The following is a 20034-nucleotide window of genomic DNA, read 5'->3' as shown; positions in this document are numbered from 1 at the left end:
TGACTCTGCCCTTTATACATGTGCGTTCAGATTAACAATAAGACAAGCCATGGTTGAGTTTATTTAGTTAATAATCAGCATCTTAGTACCTCTGATCCGGAGCGATAGTGTTATGAAAATCGCTACAGCTGAACTGGTCTGGTTTTTAGCTGCTCAATCTCATTGTTTCAAAGAAAAGGGATTGATTTTTATAACGAAATGAAACGAAAACAATATTATATTGATACATTGTTGTAAAAAAAATCCAAAAGAAACGAAAATGAACTAAAGAAAATAACTTTCACACACACATTAAAACAGTGCGATTGGTTGAAAGCTGATAATTAGCCATGTGCTTATAAGGTGATTGGCCGAAACCAAGAACAAAGCCGTGTGAATGGCCAATCGCCATGTGTTAACGGCCGACATGTAAATCAGCTGTTTCGATGGGCGTTAAATGAATAGAGATGTTAATGTGTCTCATAAGGTACTTTGCACATAGGCTACTTTCTGTAACTGAAAGAAAAACAGCCAGCTGGAAGAATGTGTTGCCTAAATCTTTTACTGTGTGGGAGATCTCCACCAACGGAGAAAGCAAGTGGGACCGTTCTCAGTCTCTGAGCAGCGCACGTTTCACAGACTCCAGCACCTTGGACAATGCTGCGGGGGGAGGGAGGGGGGCTGTCGGGGTGGAGGTGCTGTACTGTAGGCTACAGTAGGGTGAGGATAGGACCCTCAGATGATCTTCTCGGAGTTCGCTGATCTTATCTATGCAGTCTTTCAAGTCCTTTCTGTCCATGCCTGGAAACTCCGTTCTCAGTGACTGCACTACAAAGGTCTTCACATTTTGTGGCAGTTCATGTTTCCCCCTGGATCAGTCCCAGTTTGTTTTTTTTTCTCTAGCTTTATTTAAAATATACAGCAGCTTTATATTAGGCTACAGTCACCAGCAGGCACACAAACAGCATCCCCAGGACAGGATATCGATTACGGTCACATGCCAGTCGCTCCTCCCTTCAGTTCTCTTTCTCAATGACACTGTCCAGATGATCGATGTAGCCTACTTATTACAGACGCTGATGGTCAGCTTCTCCATCCAAAATGTCTGGATCGCTGCTTCCAACTCCTCCCTGTTAGTTGGTTTCGCCTCAGAGCGGATGTAGTGCTTCATCGAAGCCCAGACCAGCTCTATCGGGTTTCGATCTGGTGACCTAAACAACAATGTATCAATATAATATTGTTTTCGTTTCATTTCGTTATAAAAATCAATCCCTTTTCTTTGAAACAATGAGATTGAGCAGCTAAAAACCAGACCAGTTCAACTGTAGCGATTTTCATAACACTATCGCTCCGGATCAGAGGTACTAAGATGCTGATTATTAACTAAATAAACTCAACCATGGCTTGTCTTATTGTTAATCTGAACGCACATGTATAAAGGGCAGAGTCAAGGCAGCAGATAAATCACAAAACATCAACGCGTCCGTGAGCGCAGCGCACCTCATTTTCTCCTGTGAAGAAGAAGAGAAAAAAAAACCCCATGGTCCGACCTGACCCAGTTATTGAATGTTTAGGTTTATTTAGCCTAGAAGAAGTCTGATTATGACTGCTGCTCTGGATCAGATTATTTGCTCATAATTCGGGTTATTTTCAAACAGTGGCCAAACAACAGATCAATTAATTATTCTAGACTATATTTTCCATTTTTGCTAAGCGGTTTGTTCTGAATTAAATAAAAGCCTGTCCCATACAGCCGCGTGTGTTACGCCGTGTTTTGTTGATGCTATCATCTTTGCCTTGCGCAGATGATCCTTCATAATTTGTGATACATAATCATCAAGTCATAAAGCAAGACAGGCTTTATCATATTACAATAGTTTCTGTGATTTAGGCAGGGTATACAGTAGTTAGTTCTAGTTTAATAGCCTAGAGTTTAAGCTGTGGATTACTGCACAGATCACTGAGTCATCCGCCTGTCGTCCTCCGTTCTCACAGATGCCACCTGGTGGTTGTTTTGGCACATTGAGGCTATTCATTAAAAGCTCTTGTCTCGCCAAAGAAAAAAAATCCCTGAGTCTTGTGGCGTCTCGCGTGGACCACGCGTGAAGTCCGCAATTTTGAACCAGTAACATCTGTAGTTAATGGTGAGTTCTTCAGTAACTCCTAATCAAATTACTGAAGAACTAACTATTACTTAATCATTAGTTACCCTTTTTGTGTACCTTAAGGTAAAGTGAGACATCAAAATTAGTAGGTAATGAGTACTGAATCATTACTTAATCATTAGTTACCCTTTTTGTGTACCTTATAGTAAAGTGAGACATCAAAATGACTAGGTAATGAGTACTGAATCATTAGTTACCGTTTTTGTGTACCTTATAGTAAAGTGAGACATCAAAATGACTAGGTAATGAGTACTGAATCATTACTGAATCATTAGTTACCCTTTTCGTGTACCTTATAGTAAAGTGAGACATCAAAATGACTAGGTAATGAGTACTGAATCATTACTGAATCATTAGTTACTCTTTTTGTGTACCTTATAGTAAAGTGAGACATCAATATGAGTAGGTAATAAGTACTGAATCATTACCTAGTCATTAGTTACTATTTTTGTGTAAGGTACACAAACATTACAGTAGTTACTGATGAACTAATGAGGAACCAAAATAATCATTTGCCTCTATGTGCACCAAAATAACTTTTGTCTTCACGGGCACCAAAATAAGATTTTACCTGCACAGGTACACCAAAATAACATTTTTTTTTAATGTCCACACACAAGAAAATATGATAGAATTTAAAAAAAAAAAAAAAAAAAAAAGAGAAAGAAAAGAAAAGAAAAACCTTTGTAGCTTTCTTGTTTTAATAATAGCCTAATAAAAAATAACAATAGCGTCCCCAGCTAAATGATGGTCAGAAATGATGAACCTGATGGTTCACATTCCTTTATTCCATGGACCGTATTCAGTTGCAGACACACCGTAAGAGCTATGAGAAGAAGAAAATAAAATACAGTTACCCTTCCTTTTACATAAATGAAATTATTTTTAACTGCTTTTATCACATAAACAATCATGTAAGTTGACTCCCTTTTTATCTATTTTAATCAAAAGACAATATCCAAATGGAGTGCTATATTACCATGAAATAAATATTTTTAACCGTTTGTTTTTAATCCAATAAACTGTTTTTAACCTTACCAGACCTCACATCAAACAGACAAAATACGTCCTGTTGCATTAATAAAACAATCAACGAGTTAGCTTAGCTCCATCTCACTTCAATGTATTGAAGTGAAATGGAGCTAAACTAAGCTAACTAAGCCGAGCTGCCAATGCTAATAGCTACCGCTAACCACAACATGTTCCATACATGAGACTATCAACAGCGACCAAACTCGAGCCGGACATAAATATAGCATGAAAAGGTAACAAAAATTATAGCTGCTGCGCAGCGATGGGTCGGGTCCGGGCTACTTTTGGGCAAATTTAGGCAATTCTGAGCAACAAACAGGAGAATAGGAAGACAAGACAGTTGTCCTTATAATGTCCAATTTGCATCAGTTGAGGATTGAACCCACAACCACGGGAACCAAAGACCATTGTCTATCGCACCGAGCTAATTGACAAGTGGCAGATCAACAGTGGCTTCACAAATTGAGTAAGCCATTCACTGTCGTGTAGGCAGAAAAAGAAAAATCAGTTTTTGAGGTAAAATAATGATATGTATTTGTCAAACATCTACTATGAGTCTAAGATGTTAGGAGCCTTCGCAGATGGTCCAGTCCAAGCTATTTGAATTTTTAAATTTAGAAGCTTGCTGTGATGCCACCATTAGGACAATTGTCTTGTGTTTCGTGTTGAGGACATTTTACCTTACACAAAAATAGTAACTAATGACTAGGTAATGATTCAGTACTTATTACCTACTCATATTGATGTCTCACGTTACTATAAGGTGCACAAAAAGAGTAACTAATGATTCAGTAATAATTCAGTACTCATAACCTAGTCATTTTGATGTCTCACTTTACTATAAGGTACACGAAAAGGGTAACTAATGATTCAGTAATGACTCGGTACTCATTACCTAGTCATTTTGATGTCTCACTTTACTATAAGGTACACAAAAAGGGTAACTAATGATTCAGTACTCATTACCTAGTCATTTTGATGTCTCACTTTACTATAAGGTACACAAAAAGGGTAACTAATGATTAAGTAATGATTCAGTATTCTATACCTACTCATTTTGATGTCTCACTTTACCTTAAGGTACACAAAAAGGGTAACTAATGATTAAGTAATAGTTAGTTCTTCAGTAATTTGATTAGGAGTTACTGAAGAACTCACCATTAACTAATAGTGAGTTCCTCATTCATTCCAAATTTGTTTCATAGTAAATAACTACTCTAAATTTTGTGCACCTCAAACAACTTCACTGTGAACCACGGTGTGATCAGTATACAGTACTACACAGCCCCATGATACATTAATTTAGCCTACCAAACATGTGACAAACTATCATATTTATTTCGAAGGCAACATGGATGGTCATATTGATGTGTATGTGGTCTGAAATTAATGAATAAAATCTTCTCAAGAATCCTGCTGTCTGTGATTTTTTTAAGGAACTACTAATGTAAAGATGAAGATGAAGAAATGAAAAACCACTCATTATGTGTCACTTTAGGTCATAAAGGTTAACTACTGGACATGTTATTGAGTAATGATTCTGTACTGATGAAGTAACTAGTTCACTAATCATCAAGTTGTGATTAACTTTCTATGAAATTTGGTCATGACTTAATGAAGAACTGATCATTAATAGTTCCTCATTAGTTCCTCATTAACTACTCCTCTGAAATTTGATCAGGGGTTCCTGAAGAACTGACCATTAACTAATAGTTAGTTAATCATTAGTTCCTCAGTAACTACTCTAATTTTGTGTGTCTCATTTCCCTAACTAACTACTCATTAGTTCCTCAGTAACTACTCCTCTGAAATTTGATCAGGGGTTCCTGAAGAACTGACCATTAACTAATAGTTAATTAATCAGTAGTTCCTCGGTAACTACTGTAATTTTGTGTAGCTTAGTTCCTCAGTAACTACTGTAATTTTGTGTAGCTCAATTCCTCACTAACTACTCATTAGTTCCTCATTAGTTCTTCATTAGTTACTCATTAACTAGTCTAATTTTGTGTACCTTATTGTAAAGTGTTACCCATCTGTCTTTTAAATACCATATTGAGTGTCTTACAAAGAAACTCAGGGTTAAACTGGGTTTCTATTATAGAAACAAAAGTTGTTTCTCCTTTAATGCGAGAAAAAGACTGATTCTGGCAACTTTTGTATCAATACTTGACTATGGTGACATCTTATACATGCATGCAAATCTCTCCTCTCTGAAAATGCTGGATTCGGTGTATCATGCAGCATTAAGATTTGTAACAGATTTAGGTTTTTGTACTCATCACTGTAGTCTTTATGAGAGTGTTGGCTGGCCTTCTTTGCACAATCGTAGATGGGAACACTGGTATTGTTTTCTTTATAAGGCCATCCTGTGTGACTTATGTAATAAATCCCCGATAATGTAATAACCCCAATAATGTAATAAAAAATTTCACTTGAGTGGATTGAAAATGTAATAAAACCTGATAATGTAATAACTTCCCAATAATGTAATAAAGTGCATTTCCCAATAATGTAATACACTCTTAACCAATAATGTAATAAAGTATTACATTATTACATTATCAGGTTAGTCTTCATTTCAAGGGACCTGATAATGTAATAATACTCCAATAATGTAATAATTTAACAGGAGATCACTCATTACTTGGTTTCAAGTGGTGTGTTCAAGGTTATATGTCTGTGTAAGCAACACAAGCTCCAGAGCGCCACCAACAGGTCAAAGTTGGACATGCATGAATGGTTAACTTTGACCCGTTCATCCGTTTTTCACTGGAGCCCTCGGGCCGAGGTAAACACATCCTTAATGTCTTTTTCCGCCATATTGGATTTTCGCCATCTTATTGCTGTTCATTATGTGAAATGTTCTGAAAGCCACTAGGCACAAGTATATAGTTACATATACTGTAGTTTGAAATACAAAATAATCCATTCAAAAAACATATAACAGCTGCAAGCAATGATGAAGGGGCAGTGGATAGCAGCAAGGCTGGTTGAGACCAGGTTTTTGTCCATGCAGGTTTAATGAGAATGTGTATGAATGAATGAATGAATGAATGAATGTTTTTGTTTTTATGTTTTATGATTTTTTTTTTTTACATTGTCCATTGATAGCACTTTGAGATCATTTATTTGATGAAAAGTGCTATACAAATCTAACAAATTATTATTATTATTATTATTATTATTATTATTATTATTATTATTATTATTATTAATGTCAATAAGAGTTTAAGTTTAACACCAGGATACTCAAAGATCAGACATGAATCTTAGTGCAAAGAATAATCATACTTTCATCAGGTAAATGTGTCTACTTTCTTACCCTTTTACAATTTGGATCTAAAAGCTGCCATAGACAATATAGCCATATTACTATTGTTAAAAACAATAATAGTAATATAGCAATGAAGGGGTCAAGCAACAATAGGCCAGAGTAGTCATGGCAACAAGATAGAACTATGTCAGAACTTTAAACAAGTTTCACATGTGAAATCGGATAATGTGATTTTAACAACTTTCAAAATGACAGCAAAATTCTGCTGTTTTCGTTTAGAAACTGTATGTGGAGGTATGACAGTATAAGCAGACATTTAAAGTATAATAAGTATAAAAAGTAAATATGTTTAAAATCCACACATGTGAAGAGAACGCAGTTTAAACACAGCATCCCCTGAGGTCAAAGGTCACACTTTTTTGTGGTATCCCCAGGATGATGTCATGAATCTATTGACCATGTTTTGCAGCCATGCTGTCATATTTGGTTGGCTGTCACAGCCAAGCTGTTTTTAAATTTGAGAAGAATCTGTTTGACACATTAGTTCAGCTTGGTCTGAAGATCATACGCTAAGTTTCATCAAGATTGGACAGAATATGTGTCCCCCTATAGGTCAAAGGTCACCAGTTGTTTTGGGTGTCCCCAGGATGATGTCATGAGTCTATATACCAAGTTTGGTTGAGATATGTTAAAAGGTTACTGAGAAATGGGCTTACTTCCTGTTTGGCAAGCTCAATGTCAAGTTTGATTGGCTGTCACAGCTAAGCGCCTTTGAATTTGAAGAAGATGCTGAATGCATTTGTGTATCATGGTCTGAATATCACGTGGGCAACGTTTCAAGATCAGACAAAATTTGTGACAAGAGAGGCCTTTTAAAGGTTTTTGATCAAATCAAAGATGGCGGAAATCCAATATGGCGGAAAAAGACATTAAGGATGTGTTTACCTCGGCTTGGCCCGAGGGCTCCAGTGATACATTGCTTGTGAAAAACGGATGAACGGGTTAAAGTTAACCATTCATGCATGTCCAACGTTGACCTGTTGGTGGCGCTCTGGAGCTTGTGTTGCTTACACAGAAATATAACCTTAAATACACCACTTGAAACCAAGTAATGAGTGATCTCCTGTTAAATTATTACATTATTGGAGTATTATTACATTATCAGGTCCCTTGAAATGAAGGCTAACCTGATAATGTAATAATGTAATACTTTATTACATTATTGGTTAAGAGTGTATTACATTATTGGGAAATGCACTTTATTACATTATTGGGAAGTTATTACATTATCAGGTTTTATTACATTTTCAATCCACTCAAGTGAAATTTTTTATTACATTATTGGGGTTATTACATTATCGGAGATTTATTACATTATCGGGTTCTACACCCCTTATTTGTGTTCTCTTTTGGTTCCTAAAGTCAACACGAAAAGCTGTAGTCTCAGGCACAATAGATTGATAATGTATACTATTCCTCGTACGCGGACTGTCTTTGGGGAAAGTGCCTTCAAAGCATTTGCACCCTCGTCCTGGTATAAATTACAGAGTCATTTTAAATTGGATTATCTCCCAAGTATGGAAGATTTTAAAGCTAGGATCAAGGACTATTTGACTACTGCATGCACATGTGATTTGCTAGCCTCGTAAACCAGCCTCTCGCGGAAATGCATTTCATTTCATTTCTCGGGAGAGTCTGGCCCCTATAAGCGTTTGGGGTGGGCGGCAGCTGGGCGGGAGTAGTAGCAAAGACGGTTTAATATCTTTGGTAGTAGTGTTGACAGACAACCCCATTCAGCCAATCAGCAAGTTGGTGTAGTGACGGGGCTTTGCACCAGTTGGTCCCTGATTGGCCAACGTGCTGTGTCAATCACAGCGGGTGACGCTGATTGGCTCGGCCTTCTGAGGGTTTCAGTCCAAACGCTTAGAATGGGGATTAGGCCAGACTCTCCCTCGGAATGAAATGAAATGCACTTCCGCGAGAGGCTGGTTTACGAGGCTAGTGATTTGCCAAACTGTTTTAGCTGTTTGTTTTGTTGTTGTTGTTCAAGTGTGTACTTTATGTGGACCTACTGTGCTGCTCTCTTGGCCAGGACCCCCTTGCAAAAGAAATTCTGAATCTCAATGAGATTATTCCTGGTTAAATAAAGGTTAACAAAAAATAAAAAATAAAAAAACAGATAAATGTCCACTTTCAGTGTCCAAAACATTCACTGTGTTCACTTTGTGATGTTAAATACAATACAACATGTGTACTGTATTGTTCATCCACTGCACTGATATGTCAAAAAACTGCAGTAACTGAACACACTTTTTAAGTGGTATCTTTTGTTGAGTTTATTACACAATACTTTGATCTCTTTGAATCAATAACCCAAAGTATGAAAAAACTAAAACGAATAAAAACTAAACTAAAACTAGAAAAAAAGTTAAACAAACAGAAAAACAAAAACTAGCAAACCCGTTCTAAAAACAAAATGAAATGAACTGAATTAGAGAAAAAAAAAGGTTCAGAGAGACTGTAAAGAAAAACATAAAGCTATCCTCTTCTTTTATTCTTTATTTAGATTGAGGGGCTGCTGGTTGTCAGAGATCAGCTGTTCTTCTCTGGTCTTGGCTCTTAAGTCCAACCCCTCCCACCTGAGACACCTGGACCTGAGCATCAACTACAACCTGAAGGATCTGAGTGGTTTTCTGGAGAGTCCAGACTGTAGACTGGAGACTCTGGGGTCAGACTCTGTTTTATTTCTGTGCTCAGATTAATGTGATGTGAAAGTTGTGTTGACACTGAGCATGTGAGGCTGATGTTATTCTGATCCACACTGAGGGTCGTCATGGTGACGGTTGTTTTCTTCTTCTCTGCTTTTAGTCCAGCTACTACAATTACAGAAACACAAGTAATGTGTCAGACAATAACTGATCTATAATCAATAGCTGGTGGCTCCTCCTCTTTCCTGAGGCTCTGTGGTGTTTGTAGTGAAACATTCAAAGCCAGCATCCCATAATAAGCAGGTGTGTGTGTGCTGGTTTCAGCTCTGTGAAGAAGTTGGAGCAGGTTCAATCTGTGAATTCAGTCAGCAGAGTTCAGCCTCACATGTTTGTTGTCATGGCAACAGAGTTCAGCCTCACATGTTTGTTGTCATGGCAACAGAGTTCAGCCTCACATGTTTGTTGTCATGACAACAGGGTTCAGCTTCTCATGTTTGTTGTCTTTAAAACTTGACCGTGGTCAGTAAACCTCTGATCAATGTGGCTGCTCAACATGAGTTTGTCTGGATGGAGCCACAGGTGGAGCTGACAGGTGAAGAGGCGGAGTCACTGCGTCTGTGTTGAAGCAGCAGCAGCTTCTCATGAATACCCTCAGATCCTGTTGGCCATTTTTTTGTATCATCTGATTTTTAATCTGGCTGTCATTTTGGCTGTGATCATGCTATAATGTTGGTAGGTTGCAGAGAGGTGGCTTTTGCAAGGTACATCATGTTCCTAAAAGATCTCCTGTCTGCACCTTATAATTCTATTTTTATCGCGTTGGGACCTCATCTCCTGATATGGACAAAAAATGAGATAGAGAGAGATCCATTGAAAATCGCAAAAAACACACGTTTTCACCTGGGGTTATTTTGTCCCAGAAAAATATTTTTAATATTTTCATGGTTTAATTCACATCAGGGGAAGTCAAAATATAGGTTTCTGGGCGATTTTTGAAATATCACTTCATATTACCGTGAGGACATCGCTCCGAAGTCCGGGGCATTATCTTCGGCTGGCCCCGCCATGTGAGTCTGCTGCCAGGGTACAGCTACACAGGTACAGTACCGCTGCCCTGCATTTTTATTACGGATATAAGCGGTCCCTCACTACAACAGGCCACAAAAGGGTTATGAAATTACACATCATTCATTAGAAGACACCTAACCCTAAGCAACAAAAGAAAAATTATTGTAATACCTATTTTTACTTTATCATGGTGTGTGTTTGAAAACAGTTTACAATAAATGTCCCTATCAGGAGAACGTTAGTCATTTTTAACAGGATCTGAGGGTTAATGAGCTGTGACTGTTTAACCTGCTTCCTGTTGCTTCAGCTGTTGGACTTTGATTTTCTAAACTTTTTCTTTCTGAAGCTTCTTCAGCTCTGAACAGATGATGAGACACTGAACGCTGTCAACAAGGAGCTTTGTCCTCAACTCACTGCTTTTATTCTTTATTCAGATTGGAGGGCTGCAGTTTGTCAGAGATCAGCTGTTCTTCTCTGGTCTCAGCTCTGAAGTCCAACCCCTCCCACCTGAGAGAACTGAACCTGAGCAGAAACAACCTGCAGGATTCAGGAGTGAAGCATCTGAGTGGTTTTCTGGAGAGTCCAGACTGTAGACTGGAGACTCTGAGGTCAGTTCACTGACTGTTACTGTTGTAGATCTTAGATCTTTGATCCACAACTGAACCTGATTGATTTTCACTCAGAACTTGAATCATTGACTTTGATGTCATGAATGAAGGACGTTTGAAATGTTTCCTGTTGTTCTTCTCTCCAAGGTTATTGTTGATAACGAAAATGAAGAAAATGACAAAAACTAGGATTGAAAAAACATTTCCGCTAAATGAGATGAATAAAAACTACTATAATTAGTGTGTGTGTGTGTGTGTGTGTGTGTGTGTGTGTGTGTGTGTGTGTGTGTGTGTGATCCGGTTCTTTTGCCACCAAAGAACCAATGTTGCACATGAGGCATTGTAAGGTTAACATAGAAAAGCTAAGCACATCAGCATCAAGCTGAGGTGGAGAAGTTCTCAGCTGTCTGGCTCTGTGCACGACCAGATAAATGTCCATGTTCACTGTCCAAAACATTAACTGTGTTCACTTTGTGATGTTAAATACAATACAACATGCAAGGTACTGTATTGTTCATCTACTGCACTGATATGTCAAAAAACTGCAGTAACTGAACACATTTTTAAGTGGTATCTTTTGTTGAGTTTATTACACAATACTTTGATCTTTTTGAATCAATAACCTAAAGTACGAAAAAAACTAAAACTAATAAAAACTAAAACTAAGCATTTAGAAAAAAAGTTTCAACAAATGTCACAGGTTTACTTCTTTTTCTCTGGCACACAGATGAACAGACAGAGACAGGTAAGTTCCAGATAAGGAAGTTTATTTTTAACAGGGAAAATTGTTCAAACTTCCTAAAATAATAGACGCTGGTGGCAAGGGGGATAGGGAGTATAAAGTCTTTAAAGAGCAACTAAACCCCTCAGTTTTGGATGACGTGCTCTAAGCTTGAAATTCAAAAAATGCCTTGATTATGAGCGGGGCTCCAGGAGCTCTCTCCGACCCCCCCCGCGCACCATTCACACCCGCGAAATCACACAAGAAAAAAAAGTAATAAACACACATCAACACTTCTGCTAGCGCTAACGAGCTACTAACAAGCGACTCTTAACAGCACTAGTAGCGCGGACACTACTAGGAGAGGACGCCAGAGCCGTGACACAGCATCTACAGCTGATCCGCTGGCTCGTTAGCTCGTTAGCGGCTTGTTAGCGCCGGCCGCACTAACGATTCCCATTCAGGCAGCTGTTAGCAGCCGTTAGTCGCAGCAGAGCAGCTAGAGCGCCCCGGTGCTGATTGGTCGGGGAGCTAGTGGCCGGTGACGAAAGCTGCCTCCAAAACGTCATCTGCCTCAATCTCAGCCAATAGAAAAAATTCGATTGTAATAGCCGTGTTTCAACCCATAGAGGGCAGTCACTCTACATCTTTAGTACAAAATACACCAAATTGAAATATTTTGACTAAAATGTCAAAAGTTGGACCAGAATCAACCGACAACACTACCTTATACCCAAATATATTTGTTTTCAGCAGAAAAAAGTGGTTTAGGGGTTTAGTTCCTCTTTAAAAGAGTCTTTAAACGTTTACTTCACCTCAATGATTGGGCTCGGGCAGTGGAAGGGAGAGGGGAAGGGGAGGGGGTGAGACGACATGCAGTGAGGAAGGCGGCGTGGTCCTGGTCCCGGTCCCGACACACAGCATGGGTGTGTATTTCTCTGGTTTCGTGGGAGGCAGCGTGTACCTGGCAATCGTCCTTTACCTCCAACGAGCCGTCGCTATTTGTCTCTCGTTCACAGTCCTTCCATCAGCTCGATCGACGAAGCTCTCTGCCGTCGATCAGCGCCTGTTTCCTCAGCTCCGCTAGCCAGCCAGCTCGCACACAGTCCTGCCCTCAATGCTTTTCAGCCTGCTGCCTGATTCACTGCATGGCACAGTAATTGGCAACTCGCTGCAGGTGTGACGGGGAGGTCCTTCTGAGCAGTGAAGAGAAACTCATAGCAAAGTGAAATCACACAAAAAAAGTGCAAAACACCATACTAGTGAATAATACACACAAAAAAGAGTCTCTTCTTGGCTTTGTGACACAAACAATCAAACCCGCTCTAAATACTAATTGAAATGAACTGAATTAGAAAAAAAAGGTTCAGAGACACTGTAAAGAAAAACATAAAACTATCATCTTCTTTTATTCTTTATTCAGATTGAGGGGCTGCTGGTTGTCAGAGATCAGCTGTCATGGCAACAGAGTTCAGCCTAACATGTTTGTTGTCATGGCAACAGAGTTCAGCCTCTCATGTTTGTTGTCTTTAAAGCCAGGAACACACCGCCACAACGCTTCCCGACACCGACGGCTTTGGCCGACGAGTCTGTCGCCTCTCGTCGGGAGAAAGGAAAAAGTGAAACACACTGCCCCGACTGCCGACCAGAGTGATTGAGTGGCGAGGACTCCCCCATAGAAATACAGACCAATACAGACCAGGGGCGGCTCTGCTCACTGTTCATTCAAACAAACTAATGCCACTGCCACAGTTAATTTCATCAATGAGACCAACATTTATCTCCCCAAAACAATTTAACCAGCCACGTTTTAAAACCGAAATTAAAACAGTTTTTAGCAGCTTACTGCTGTGGCTCGGTTGCCGCGAATTGGCGATAGCCGATGCTAGTTTCTGTTAGCCCGTCTATGGTGTTTTACATTACACGTTAGCATTAAGCTAGCGGGCTTTATATGCTTAGTTGTGAGCTGTGTGTGTTTTGAACGTTGTTTCAAACTATGTGGGTTTGATTGAACATCTTTGATGTTTAATATATAGGACACCGTTTGTTTACTGTGGTCACTTCCGTCCCTCCCACACACCGCGCTGATTCGCTTAGGGCACCGCCAATCAGAATCGCCGTAGCTAGCACACAGCCAATCAGAGTACCCGACGAGTCTACTCTCCCGACGGCCGACAAGTCCCGACTGAGCATGTTCAATCGGCCCCGACGAGATCCGACAAGACCCGAGGCTCCCCGACGGAGGTGAACACACCAAACAGACGAGCTGCCGACGCCGTCCGACGAGGCCAGACGCCCAACGGTCGGCTCGGTGTGTCCCTGGCTTAAAACTTGAGCGTGGTCAGTAAACCTCTGATCAATGTGGCTGCACAACATGAGTTTGTCTGGATGGAGCCACAGGTGGAGCTGACAGGTGAAGAGGCGGAGTCACTGCGTCTGTGTTGAAGCAGCAGCAGCTTCTCATGAATATTAATGAGCTGTTTTCTCTCTATGTGACTGTTTAACCTGCTTCCTGTTGCTTCAGCTGTTGGACTTTGATTTTCTAAACTTGTTCTTTCTGAAGCTTCTTCAGCTCTGAACAGATGATGAGACACTGAACACTGTCAACAAGGAGCTTTGTCCTCAACTCACTGCTTTTATTCTTTATTCAGATTGTGGAGCTGCAGGTTGTCAGAGATCAGCTGTTCTTCTCTGGTCTCAGCTCTGAAGTCCAACCCCTCCCACCTGAAACTCCTGGACCTGAGCTACAACAACCTGCAGGATTCAGACCTGAAGGATCTTCGTGCTCTTGTGGAGAGTCTAGACTGTAGACTGGAGACTGTGAGGTCAGTAGAGGGATGGATCAGTCCATGCTGCTCTCATCTCTGTTGTCATTCTCAGTGTAGATTATGTTGGCAGGTGCTGTAGATTAGATTAGATTAGAAAACTTTATTGATCCCCAAGGGGAAACTGCTTTGCCACGCAATAAAAACACAAACATCACTTAACAAACAATACAAACATTTCCATACCATTACACAAAACTTATCAACATGATTGGATACTTCATACAACAGAGTAGGCTGCTCAAAGCAAGTGATTTAAATTGATATTAATATAGGCAAGGATAGATAAATAAATATAAGAAAATATACACCTCCAGAAGATTAAAAAACAACAACAACAACAACAACAACAACAATAGACAGCCGCTATTTGTGGTTAAAATATCTGACTGCTGCAGGAACAAAGGAGCGTCTGAGTCGTTCAGTAGAACACCGAGGCATCACTAACCGCTCACTGAAGGAGCTTTTAAGATCCCTAAAAATATTGTGGAGTGGGTGGTTATCATAGAAGACTGTTTTCAACTTGGTCCTTGTTCTCTTCTCCACTATTACCTCAAGCTTATCTGGGTTAAAACCAATCACTGAGCCAGCCCTCTTGATTATTTTATTAATCCTGCTCTTGTCGTCAATAGGTATACTGCCTCCCCAGCACAGGACAGCATAACATAAGACACTAGCCAGGATGCCCTGGTAGAAGACGCCTAGCAGCCTTGGGCTAATGTCAAAAGATCTAAGTTTCCTTAGAAAGAAAAGCCTGGACTGAGCCTTCTTTACAAGGACCCCAGTGTTTTCCTTCCAGTTGAGCTTATTGTCCAAATGGACACCAAGATATTTGTAGGACTCCACAATTTCTATTCTCTGATTATTAATTGTCACTGGGACAGCCTCCTCTTTTTTCTTTCTAAAATCGATAATTAGCTCTTTTGTTTTACCCACATTCAGCTGTAAAAAATTTGTATCACACCATTTGGCAAAAGAGTGTGCCTCTTTTTTATAGGCCACGTCATTGCCATGGTTAAGCAGACCCACAAGTGCAGTGTCGTCTGAAAACTTTTGTATTAGACAGGATGGCTGACTATGCCTGTAATCAGCTGTATAAAGCGAAAATAAAAAAGGAGATAAAACTGTCCCCTGTGGAGCTCCTGTGTTGGTTAAAATGATGTCTGAGGCTTTATCAAGCCTGACATACTGGGGACGGGCTAAAAGATAATCTAAAAGCCAGGCAATGGTTTTGTTATGCAATTTAAAATTACTTAATTTATCGGCTAAAATGTGTGGCTGTATTGTATTAAAAGCACTAGAAAAATCAAAAAACAGGATCCTGACAGAACTGGCTGTGGTTTCAAGGTGACTGTAAATGTTATGCAACATAAAAATTAAAGCATCATCTACTCCCACACCCCTTCTATAAGCAAACTAGGGATGTGCACGGTTACTCGGATACTCGGGTACCCGAGTAGACAATCTGCTAATCGGTTACGAATTAGTAACCGGGTAACCTAGGATTATTTCATTGTCGGCGATGCCGGGTGTATAGTCGCTCTGTTTCTCGTCTATTTCAGCCTTTACATCGACCCCACCGGTGTGTTTGTAACGTTAGCTTACCCAGAAGCCGAGCAGTCAAGCCTGTCCAATAGGGGACCCGTGTGCCGTCACATGACGGGCTAAACTCCAATGGGAAAACATGATCTGCCAAAGATCGTTTATTTACATCAAGATGGTTGCTCTGTTGCCGTGTGTGATCACTACTATCAGGAAATCTCCCGTCAATCCTAATAAATAATGCGTAAATAATGTATGCTTTTCATGCAAATTGAGACAACTAAATGTGCCTGAGATTAATGAGAACCTGTGTTTACTGCAGAAAACAAACTAAAACACACACAAAATTGTCTGTGAAACTCAAGTAAATGTCAGGGTTGTCCATGCTTTACAACAGTGCCGCTTTGTGGTCGTCAAGTGAAATTGACGAACAGACAGGAGTCTGACATGATTGGCAGTTACAGTTTTGTGAAAAGAAGATGGCGAGTAGAAGTGCTGTGTGGGACCACTTTGATCTGGACAAAGGTGATACAAACAAGGTTGTATGTCGCATTTGTAACATTAAACTGGCTTATAACCACTCAACGAGTTCTATGAGAAACCATTTAAGGTTCAAACATGCCGGACTCGGCACTCTGGGGGAGGCCTCGGGGCAGACCGTGACCAAGCAAACGGCTATCAGTTCCTTCACAGTCCCACTTGGGAGAAGATGTGATGCCGTGAGATCCAAAAGGATAACAGACCTAATCACCAACATGTTAACTAAGGACATGTTGCCTCTGAGTTTTGTCGAGGGTGAGGGGTTTCGGAAATTGATGGAGTGCGTGGAGCCGGAGTATACAGTCCCGTCACGAAAGACGGTGACTGCGAGGGTCGAAAGCACCTATGACACCATGGCATCAAACCTCAAGAGCCAGTTGATGAGGGCCGAGGCAGTCGCCATCACCACAGATGGCTGGACGGCTCTGACCACCGAGTCTTACATGACCATCACGTGCCACTACATCGCAGACGCAGATCGAAAGAAAATGTGTAGTGCTGTGCTGCAGACCCGGGCGATGGAGGAACGACACACGGCGGAAAATCTGGCTGGAGTCCTAACATCGGCTGCGGAGGAGTGGGGCCTGACAGGAAAAATCATGGCCTGTGTTCACGACAACGCCTCAAACATCACTGCGGCAAACCAGCACCTGCTTGAGTGGGAGTCCGTGCCCTGTTTCGCCCACACACTCCAGCTCGCTATCAATGATGGCTTTAAGGCGCAAGCGATGCATCACTTAATTGGTGCATGTAATCGACTGGTGAGTCACTTTCACCACAGCACCATTGCCACCACTGCTCTGAAAAAGAAGCAGGAACTTCAACAGCTTCCCTGCCACAAGTTGATTCAATCCTGTAAGACGCGCTGGAATTCCGTCAGTGATATGATGGAGCGGCTCCATGAGCAGCGGTGGGCGATCACAGCAGTCCTCTCTGACCGGACTGTCACCAAGCTAGCTGACGCCAGGACGCTGGAGCTGACAGACGCCAGCTGGTCAACGCTGGAGGATATCCTGCCCGTCCTGAAGTCACTCAAGACGGCCACTACGGCATTGTGCAGCGAGTCATGTGTCTCAGTGTCCATGGTCTACCCTGTGACCATGAGCCTTCTGAATAGGTAACAAATTGGGAGATAATATTATTTATATATTAGTATTTTAATGATTTAATAATAAGTTTAAGATGCTCATATGAGTTTATGACTGCAAAAAAAAGTTCTCCCCTCCGAGGCGCATTTATGCCTTTTTTTCAGTCATTATAGCCTTGCTTAGCCTACTGCTTTCATGTTTCTTCCACGTCCTCGCAGATACAATAAACATAACTTAAGTTTGATGAAGTTGTAGAATCTAAAAATTATAGGATAGGCTCTATATAATATATAGCCTATATATTAGGCTATATATACTTGTTTAGATTAAAGCGCTTTTATTTTTATTACTGTAGGCATCTCAAAGTCAAACAAGGGACAGGAGGGGACAGCGTCGATTCCGCCAAAGTGGCGGACTTCAAGCGGACCGTGGAGGCTTCCCTGCGGAAACGAGTACCACCAGCTCCGGGATGGCTGGGAAGGTGGCCCTCCTCGTGTCCGCTCTTGACCCCCGTCACAAGAGCCTACGCTTCCTCGACGCTGCTATGAGAGAGGCAGTGAGAAACAACCTCGTCCTAAACTTGGCCGAAGCAAATGATGGTGGTGAGGCCGAGTCCGAGGAAGATGTGCCTCCCTGTCCAGTGAAAAAAAAGAAAGATGATGGCCTCAGCTCCTTCTTCGGCGAGGATTACGCAGAGCCAGCGACAACAGGAGTCGATGAGGTGTTACGGTACACCGCGGAGCCATGCATCCCCCTCACCAGCGACCCACTTGTGTGGTGGGACGAAAACCGTCATATTTATCCCAAGCTGGCCAAACTTGCCTTTAAGTACTTGTGTGTCCCAGCTACATCAGTTCCTGCAGAGAGAGTCTTCTCAGCTGCAGGACTGATCATCAGCAGACTAAGGAGTCGGCTCTCACCCGAGCATGTCGACATGCTGATCTCATTAAATAAAAATGAATAGGCTGGCATCACACACGCACAAACGCACACACACTTAGTTGTACACATGTTTGTACACTTTAATGTTAGATTATTGTTTTTTACACTTTTGAGTTTGTATACTGATGTTCATTCATTTAAACTGTGAAGTTGCATTAAAATAGCGTTTATAATTATTTGTTCGATGGTTTGACAATCGAATAATCCTTGATTTAGGCCTCAATTTAGGCTTTGATTGATTTATTGATTTATTTTTGCCATTACGTGAAGGACTCAGGGAGCCTGGCTGCGCAAAGACGGAGGCTATAGTTCACGGCGCTTTTTTTACATTTAAAAATGTATCTTGCACTTTGTAAAGGAAGATTAGATAAGAGTTCAAACTAATTGTGCTTGCTTGCTTATAATAGGATGGGTAGTCTATTTGTTTTTGCTCGACTGTTGTGAGTCTGTTAAACAAACATTGAATTTATTGTTCAATAAATCAACTTACTTCGTTAATATGGTTTTTGTATGGACATTTCGATTTATTGGACACGTATTGTTTAAATAGAAATCATATTAAGTGTACTGTACACTTATTTGGGTTGTGCCGGTTTCTTCAGCTTTTAGATAAAGCGATCAAGATTCACTCACGTGCATCCACATAACCATCCACATTAAAATGCTGAGGTCTTTTTTCGATTCTACAATGGGGGTTTTTTATGTAGTAATGAATCCAACCACACACCAGCTTCTATACATTTTTATTTTATTTGCTAGGACGTGGAAGAAACACGAAAGCATAAGCACCGCTAATTAATTAATTATTAATTAATTATTAAAAATAAATAAATCCCGGGGTATAAATGCGCTCCGTCCAGAGGGGAAACTTTTTTTTCCCAGTCATAAACTCATATGTGCATCTTAAACTCCAATCTACTCTTATTAACCATCTGATATTTTGTCTGACGACGCTGTGTCAGCAATGCGCTGTCTGATGGACAGAGCGCATTTATGAGTCATACTGTATATTTTATTATTCGGGTACTCGATTAGGACCAGGTTCGGGTACTCGGTTAGAAAATTACTCGAAATGCCCATCCCTAAAGCAAACTGTAGAGGATCCAAAAAAACAGACACCTGCCTAGTGAGATGATGCAGGACCACTCTCTCAAAACACTTCATGATATGAGACGTAAGGGCTATTGGTCTCAGGTTAGCAAGGTCACAAGACACATTGGCTTTCTTAGGAATGGGAACAATACAAGAAGTTTTCCACATAGCCGGAATCTTAGTAGACGACAGTGACAAGGAAAACATTGAGGTAAGGACAGAACACAGCTGATCAGCACAAACTTTTAGGGTGCGGGGATGAATACCATCAGGGCCAGCAGCCTTATTGGCCCTGGTACGCTTTAATTGCTGGCGCACCTCCTCAGTATTTAAAACAATACATGGACTACAGTCCTCAGGAGTAGAAGTACTCTGCATAAGGGAAGAGAAAATGTTTTTGTGTGTCTCAGAATGGTCAAGATTATCAAATCTGGCAAAGAATGCATTAGC

General features: G+C 40.7%; 2 protein-coding genes across 2 annotated transcripts in view; both read left to right on the top strand.

Annotated features, from left to right (window-relative positions):
• Nucleotides 1-20034, top strand: part of LOC146980746 (uncharacterized) — a 284820-nt gene that overhangs the window by 109064 nt on the left and 155722 nt on the right. The window contains exons 18-19 of the mRNA XM_085787994.1: nt 9017-9178; nt 10661-10834. Of these exons, the coding sequence (XP_085644120.1) occupies nt 9017-9178; nt 10661-10834 (336 nt within the window). The remainder of the gene's footprint in view (nt 1-9016; nt 9179-10660; nt 10835-20034) is intronic.
• On the top strand, nt 16540-18098 carry LOC146980751 (E3 SUMO-protein ligase ZBED1-like). The gene is made up of 2 exons (XM_085787929.1): nt 16540-17579; nt 17906-18098. Exons 1-2 carry the CDS (start codon nt 16678-16680, stop codon nt 18096-18098), a joined length of 1095 nt encoding a protein of 364 aa, XP_085644055.1. The 5' UTR covers nt 16540-16677.

Source organism: Trachurus japonicus, chromosome 9 (genome assembly GCF_045865225.1).
Source record: "Trachurus japonicus isolate A0001 chromosome 9, Traja_1.0".
NCBI lineage: Eukaryota > Metazoa > Chordata > Actinopteri > Carangiformes > Carangidae > Trachurus > Trachurus japonicus.
Note: the sequence above shows the minus strand (reverse complement) of the source record. Positions and strands in the feature narration are given on the sequence as shown.